At 34.0% G+C, this 7993-nt stretch overlaps 1 protein-coding gene across 4 annotated transcripts; it reads left to right on the top strand.

Moving 5' to 3' along the window:
• The first annotated feature begins 1593 nt into the window (after positions 1-1593).
• LOC120080903 (RNA-dependent RNA polymerase 1) lies at positions 1594-7289 on the top strand. Of its 4 annotated transcripts, none has more exons than XM_090310257.1 (5): positions 1594-1799; positions 2228-2923; positions 3712-5597; positions 5820-5970; positions 6192-7289. In XM_090310257.1, the coding sequence occupies exons 2-5, from the start codon at positions 2408-2410 to the stop codon at positions 7032-7034; spliced, it is 3396 nt and encodes a 1131-aa protein (XP_090166383.1). In that variant the 5' UTR covers positions 1594-1799; positions 2228-2407; the 3' UTR covers positions 7035-7289. The 4 variants fall into 4 exon arrangements, with proteins under 4 accessions (XP_090166383.1, XP_090166381.1, XP_090166384.1 ...); XM_090310255.1 differs by having other exon boundaries at positions 1634-1912; XM_090310258.1 differs by having other exon boundaries at positions 1643-1744.
• Positions 7290-7993: the final 704 nt, after the last annotated feature.

The following is a 7993-nucleotide window of genomic DNA, read 5'->3' as shown; positions in this document are numbered from 1 at the left end:
CTAAATTAATTATTTTTAGTTATTCTTACTTTTTAGTGCACTCTCTTCAATGTAATAATAATGAAAATACACTAAAATTTAATCAGAATCATATTAAATAAGTAAAATTGAAAATTAAGGAACAATGATACCTAAAATGAAGGGAGCCCAAGATGAATTCTCAAAAAGAAAAGAAAATAAAGATTAAAAATTAAGAACTTTCTAGGGTATTTTCAAAAATAGGGAAATAAGAAAACTATTTATACAAAATAGTAAAATTTAATCTTATTTAATAGAGGCGGATAGAAATCTGTCAGTGATGAAAAATGATAGAAGTTTATCATTCATACTATGTGATAGACACTGATAGAAGTTTATCAGTGTTTTTTTTTTTGTTATTTTTGTAAATAGTTGACATTTTTTCTATCAATGAAAATTTTCCAACTTTAAATATCGTTTTACTCCTTCATGATTATCTATATTTAATTTTTCGACAAATATCAGTTTATACTCCTAAATTTTGAGATTATATTAATTTAAACCATAAATTAATGATTATATTTATTTAAACTCGAACTTTCATAAGTGCATCAATTTAAATCTTCTATTATGCTTTATTTTGATAAACATCATTGGAAACTTATAATCTTATCAATTAAAGCTCTAAAACCTACATATATAAGCGAATCAATTTAAACTATCGATTAAGATTTATTTGAAATTCGTCCATCCAAATTATAATAGTCAATTTTGTTACATCATTTATTGAAGTCTATGAACGTATAAGAATTTATGCATTGACGATTTTTAAATATAATTCTCATAAATATTCTAAATTGATTCACAACATCGATCTGTGAGAGTTGGTTTGTTGTTCATTATATGGAAAAATGTGAGTAATAACATTACAGTTTCATAGACCAAAAAAAGAAGCCTAAAGCAATACCTCTTCAATGAAAAAGCTCGAATGTCATCACAAAGACTTGAACTTCATCGTTCAAAGAGTCTTGACGTTCGAATAAATTTCAGAAAATCATCAAATCTGTTTCAACCCAATAAGGATAAATCCCTATTACAATGTAATAATTCCATTTAAGAGTGCAAATAGCCCCGATGAACTCAACTACAACGAATTTTAGAGTTTTTCTTTTGCAATGAGATCATAGGTTTGTCATTAAAATTACGAAAAATACCCCCAATCATATGAGATACATTCACTTTATAAATATGCCACGTCAAATTTAAATACAATAATAATACAATACAAACTTTATTGATACATACAACCTGTCACATCAACTTTGAAATAATAATTCATTAAAAAATTGTCAAAATCGTATTTAAAACTTAAATAATTAAGTATAGATATTAGATGTATTTAAATAATAATATGTTTAATTAAAGTATGACTATGTATATGGATTAATAACTTATCACATTGATTATTTTATTAGATTTGATCTTATTATGTGATTTAATTAATTAAAACTTTAGATTATTAGATTTTAATTGAGTATGAATTTAATGGGTAGAAGTCAATTCTTAATTAATATGGTTTAAATGAAATCTTAATTCAACTAATATATAACAAGATCTTAGAATATGGTTACTAATATATACCAAAATAATAAACATTTCGTATTTCTTGAATCATAAGCATCCTACTTAATGTATTTGGAGTTTTGTTCGAGGAGATAGAGCATAATGGAAATGGGACAAGGGTCGCTTTGTCTTCGAATCCATAGTCCATCTCTCTTCTCTTGCAGTTGACTCTTCACACTCTCTCTGATCTTATTCATCTGACTTTTCTCTGTTTTAAGGTCTTTTGCTCTTCTGGGTCATATGGAACCTTCAAAATTCGCAAATTTTCATTTGGGTTTATCGATTTGTGCCTCTTGGAGGAGGTCTTTCATGTTCTTTTGAACCTGGGTTTGTATGTATTTCTTGGAACTTTTCTGTTTTCTTGTCTGATCTTTTGATCTTTTTTAGTTGAGGTTTGATCTCTGTGAGCACTGAAGTTGGAAACTCCAACATTTTTTTTTCTTTTTCTGGTGGTGTGCGTCTCTCCCTCCATTTTCAGAACAAACTTTCTTTGTTTTTCTTTGTTGGGTTTCTGTTGATTGAGTGTTTCTTGACCAATGTGGGGTTATACTCCCCATGTCTTCACTTCATTTATCTTTAGTATCTGCATCTGAATTGTCACTGATTCTAATGCTAGACTTGTTTTCGTGTTTGTTTCTTTTTGTAGGGCAAATTTCACCTTTGCAAGTTTCTATAGTCATATTTTGTTCTTTCCCATTGTTTGGGGAATGCTCCCTGCACACTAGAGCCATAGTTCAAGTATAAGAGCATAGAAGTGAGGTTTTTTTCAAATTTGTAGCTTGCCTTGGTAAACCAGGAAAAGACTGACAAAGTTCTTTGGAATCTTATGGGGAAAACAGTTCATATTAGTGGATTTCCTTCAAATGTCACAGCAGATGCCGTTAAGAGTTTTCTGGAGGGTCGTACAGGTGTAGGAACTGTCTATGCTATTAAGGTTAGAGCACCTAAGAGAGGGGGAGCTAGAGTATATGCTATTGTTCAATTCACTAGTGCTACCCAAGCTGAGTTGATCATATCCTTAGCTAATCAAAGCCTATGGTACGGATCGTCTTATCTTAAGGCTCGAGCAGCCGAGGTTGATATTGTACCAAAGCCTAGGACATACATGTATACCTTGGAAGACTTGCCATTGTGCTTTGGGTGTCAGGTCTCAAGTGAAAAGTTTCGTGTTTTGTGGGAAGGAGATATTGATTTGGTGACTTTTGGAATTGGAATGCGAAAAATGAACTTCCATCTGAAACATAATTCTGTAAAGTATAGGCTTGAGCTTTCATACGAGAACATTTGGCAGATACAACTCCACCATCCACAACATCGATCTATGAAGTATCTTATCATCCAGGTTCTGTGATCAAATGTCTATCTAAAGTTGTCTCATTTTATTTTGAAAAGAATTATTATCCTCTCTAATAAAGTTGAAAAAATTTTCTATCCTTGTTAAAGCATTGTTTCAACTATTGCATTAGCATTGGTAATTTGAAATTAGAGTGTTATAGCCTTGTTGAAAAATGTTGCTTTCCTCTCTTAAAGTTGCCTGAATAAGAGTACTTTCTCTTTGAAAGTCGTAATGGTAGTTATGAACACCATAAGAAAGAGTGTTGAAAAAACTAGCGACGATTTCTTTAGCCACATCTTGCTTAATGTTGATACTAACAACACTGTTTTTTTATGATTGACATTGAACTTTAGGTCCTTTTTTTAATTTTTTTTTTTTAATTTTGACTGTTAGTGTTGTGGATTCTGTTCTGACTGATACTAAAAAGACAACAGTAACACCTAGTAATGATTTTTGGTTTGCATATATCTTTTTCATGATTATTGCCATCTTTTTAGATGTTAATGTTTAACTTTAAACATTTAGATGCTCCAACTTGTATGCTAAAATAACATTGTTGATTTATGTCCTTGGATTTTGAGTTCTCTTGTCTACTCATGAAATAATGTGGTTAGTTTGGATGGATAACGCCTGCTTGTGGATTTTGGTACATATGAAAACTAGATTATTTGTTCATAATGAAAGTTTTTGGTTCATTGCATGATATTGAGCCCTGCTATTGATTAAATAGTAGATCTGTTACTCACATGTCAAGCTTAATAGTCTGATTATAAATGTTATGTTTCTTTTATCAGTTATATGGAGCTCCTCGGATATATAAAAACGTTGCACCTTGTAGTGTACAAATCTTTGATGACCCACTTTTTAACTTTTTTATGGAAGTACCTGATGATCAATGGATTAGAACTGCTGATTTTACTCCATCATGCTCTATTGGACAATCTTCTTCTTTATGTTTGAAGCTACCTAATCGCTGTCAACTTCCAAATTTTAGACAAAATTTTGCTTATTATGAAGAATTTGAAAATGAGTTCCAGTTGGTGGATGGAGATGCTAGTTTTTCTTTCTGTAGAGATCTTGCTCCTATTGTTGATTCTCGTCCTCATGTTCTGCCATATGAGATTATGTTTAAAATAAATGCATTGGTTCAACATGGTTGCATTCCATGGCCATTGATTGATACTAGTTTCTACCGGTTGGTTGATCCACGTAGAATAAGAATTGAATTTGTAGAACATGCCTTGGAAAAACTGTTCCATTTAAAGGAATGCAGCTATGAGCCATCAAGCTTTATTACTGAGCAGTACAGAAAGTATTCAAGACATCCTCCAAATTCTCCTGCTATATCCTTGGATGCCGGATTGGTATATGTCCGTCGAGTTCAAATAACACCTTGTAAGGTGTACTTTTGTGGTCCTGAAGTTAATGTCTCGAATCGAGTGTTGCGCCATTTTCCTCAAGATACTGATAATTTTCTTCGTGTGTCTTTTGTTGATGAGGAGTGGGATAAAATGCGTTCCACAGATTTATTGCCACGGATGTCTCCTACAAGCGAGGATAGTAAAACTGATATCTACAAAAGAATTCTCTCTGTTCTTAGAAATGGCATAGTCATTGGTGATAAAACCTTTCAGTTTCTTGCATTCTCATCAAGCCAATTAAGAGATAATTCTTTGTGGATGTTTGCTTCTAGACCGGGCCTTGATGCAGCTGATATTAGAGCATGGATGGGCGATTTTCGACATATCAAGAATCCAGCAAAGTATGCTGCTAGATTGGGCCAGTCATTCGGCTCATCGACGGAGACACTTTCGGTTGCTAGAGATGAAAGGGAAATTATTCCTGACATAGAGCTTCAACATGGAGAAGTCAAGTATGTCTTTTCTGATGGAATTGGAAAAATATCAAATGATTTCGCCAAAAAGGTCGCTGCAAAATGTGGTTTCCAAGGATCCACCCCATCTGCTTTTCAGATTCGTTATGGTGGATACAAGGGTGTTGTTGCTGTTGATCCGCACTCGTCTATAAAATTATCTCTGAGGAAGAGTATGTGCAAATTTGAATCAGACAACACAAAACTTGACGTCTTAGGATATAGCAAATACCAGCCATGCTTCCTTAATCGTCAGCTGATTACTCTTTTGTCTACTTTAGGAGTTAGAGATGAAATTTTTGAGAACAAACAACGTGAAGCTGTAGAGCAATTGGATGCCATATTAACAGATCCATTGAAGGCTCGGGAAGCCTTAGAGTTGATGGCTCCTGGAGAGAATACTAATATTCTCAAGGAAATGCTCAAATGTGGCTATAAACCAGATGTTGAGCCGTATCTATCAATGATGTTACAGACTTTCCGGGCATCAAAGTTGCTAGAATTACGTACCAAATCAAGAATCTTTATCCCGAATGGGAGAGCGATGATGGGATGTCTTGATGAGACTAGGACCTTGGAATATGGGCAGGTATTTGTGCAAATCTCCAGTGCTAGACGTCGAAATTTATCTGATTCCTTTGCATTTAATATGAGTGGCCCGGAACACCGTTTAGTTATTGAAGGAAATGTTACAGTTGCAAAAAATCCTTGCCTGCACCCTGGTGATGTTCGTGTATTAAAGGCTGTAAATATACCTTGGTTGTACCATTTGGTTGACTGTGTAGTTTTTCCTCAAAAAGGATCGAGGTTAGTACATTTACCAATGCTAGTTTTTTCTTGATTGGAAAATAAGTTGTGTTTTCAATTTTAAATGCAAGAAAGCCCCTTCAATATTCATTTTCAGAATATTGACATGTCAACATATATTTTCTAGAATATGTGTTGTGACAAATTGCTTGCATAATTTTGTTTTGAAGATTTTCCTCTAAAATAAATGTAACCAACCAGATGCTGAACTTGTTAATTTAGGCCTCATCCGAATGAATGCTCGGGTAGTGATTTAGATGGTGATATTTACTTTGTCTGTTGGGATACCGAATTGATCCCGCCTCGACAAATTCCGCCAATGGATTATACTCCTGCACCCCCTATTCAGTTAGATCGCGATGTCACAACTGAGGTATCTGCACACAAGCAATGACAAGTTTTGATCTTGATAACTCAAATCATGTTTTCTTTTTGAAACATATCACTTTTCCAGCGTTTTATCTCCGCCAATGAACTCCAATGTTTGTTTTATAAAAGACATTCACTTTGAACATTGCTTCTCATTAGAAGAGAAACCATTCATGCCTGTGTGTGTTTTTAGTCCTAATTTGAAACTATTGTTCTTTACAACAGGATATCCAAGAATATTTCGTTAACTACATGGTTAATGACAGTCTTGGAATCATTGCCAATGCACATACTGCCTTTGCAGATAAAGAGCCCTTTAAAGCAAGAGGTAGTCCTTGTGTGGAGCTTGCAAAGCTATTCTCCATTGCTGTGGACTTCCCAAAAACTGGAGTACCAGCTATTATACCTCCTCATTTATATGTCAAAGAGTTTCCTGACTTTATGGAGAAGCCTGACAAGCCCTCCTACGAATCAAAGAATGTGATTGGAAAGCTTTTCCGGGCTGTGAAAGACATTGCACCAACTTTGAGCTATATTAGGTCATTTACTCGAGATGTAGCAATGCAGTGTTACGACTCAGATATGGAAGTCGAAGGCTTTGAAGATTATGTTGGAGATGCATTCTATCATAAAAGCAATTATGATTACAAGTTGGGGAATTTGCTCGATTATTACGGGATCAAGTCGGAGGCCGAGATACTTAGTGGGAGTATTATGAGAATGTCCAAGTCTTTCACCAGGAGAAGAGATGCAGAAGCAATCAACTTGGCTGTAAGGTCTCTAAGAAAGGAGGCTAGGACATGGTTCAATGCAAGAGAAGGCGGATCGAATTCAGATTCAGATGATTTATTTGCCAAAGCTTCAGCTTGGTACCATGTCACATATCATCACTCATATTGGGGCTGTTATAATGAGGAAATGAAACGCGACCATTATTTGAGCTTCCCGTGGTGTGTCTACGACAAACTGATGCAAATCAAGGAGAAAAATTTGAGGAAAAGAGAGCGAGCTTTGAGACTGGCAACTCTCGACAGATTCGGACATGCGTTAAATCTTGGTGGGCATTGAAGAACATGATCGATACGGTTGGTTTCCTGTCATACCTCCTGTAGTTTTGTGAATATTCTTAGCTTTGAAGTATTGAACTAAGAGAGGAAACTTGATCATTTTTCGGGCTCTTGTTTATCGCCAGTGAAATGTAAATATTGTCTTCAACTGCTTGAGAGCTTTTGTAGGGAATGTTGTTTTTCTTTACCATGTAATATCCACAATAGCATGTACAAAGTTCATGAAATCTCAAATCTTAGTCACTCTTCAACACTAGCTCATCCCCCTGCCAGCTTTTATTGTGTGGTTAGATTCATACTGATTTCTGCGAATATCTCGTGGAGAATCTCGACCTTAGTTCCTGTAAAATTTAATGAAAACTTTGGTCAGAATGAAGAATTAAACAGAGACGAGGATGAGGAAGCGGGTTTGATTGGCCATGATAGGAGCATTAAGGTGATATCATATTAGGTTGTCTCAAACATTTTGTAATATTTGAGTTTTATCATATGGCATTGAGTCAATTTGATGTGACTTATGACTCCACAAATCTCTGATATGATGCATAACTAAGACTTATATTTGATCTAGATCAGCATCATGTTTAAGGTTTGTGTCTATTTGATCTTTGAAATTTAAAAATGTGTTTAATACATCTTAATTTCAATTTTGTATCTAATATGTTTCGGAAACGTCGTTTGATAATTATTTTGGTCTTGTCTGATAATCATTTGGGTGATAACCATTTGATTTTTAGTTTAGTTTTTGAAAATGAAAGCCTACAACCACCTCTTCAACCTCTAAATTATGTGTTTAGTTATATACTTTCTTCTAATATTCTAAAAAACCAAGCCAAGTTTTGAAAATTCAAAAAAATAGTTTTTAAAAAATAGTTTTGTTTTTGGAATTTAATAAAGAATTCAATTTTTGTGCTAAAAAAATGGAAATCATGGTAAGAAATGAGGAGGAAATAGACTTAA

Source organism: Benincasa hispida, unplaced genomic scaffold, assembly GCF_027475165.1.
Source record: "Benincasa hispida cultivar pf3 unplaced genomic scaffold, pf3_genome.v1.1 HicScf808, whole genome shotgun sequence".
In the NCBI taxonomy this organism is placed as follows: Eukaryota; Viridiplantae; Streptophyta; class Magnoliopsida; order Cucurbitales; family Cucurbitaceae; genus Benincasa; species Benincasa hispida.
Note: the sequence above shows the minus strand (reverse complement) of the source record. Positions and strands in the feature narration are given on the sequence as shown.

Coding starts and splice junctions, on each gene's coding strand:
- LOC120080903 (XM_090310257.1), top strand. CDS start 2,408: ATGGGGAAAACAGTTCATATTAGTGGATTTCCTTCAAATGTCACAGCA. Junction 2,924..3,711: donor TGAAGTATCTTATCATCCAG/GTTCTGTGATCA, acceptor TTCTTTTATCAG/TTATATGGAGCTCCTCGGAT. Junction 5,971..6,191: donor ATCGCGATGTCACAACTGAG/GTATCTGCACAC, acceptor TCTTTACAACAG/GATATCCAAGAATATTTCGT.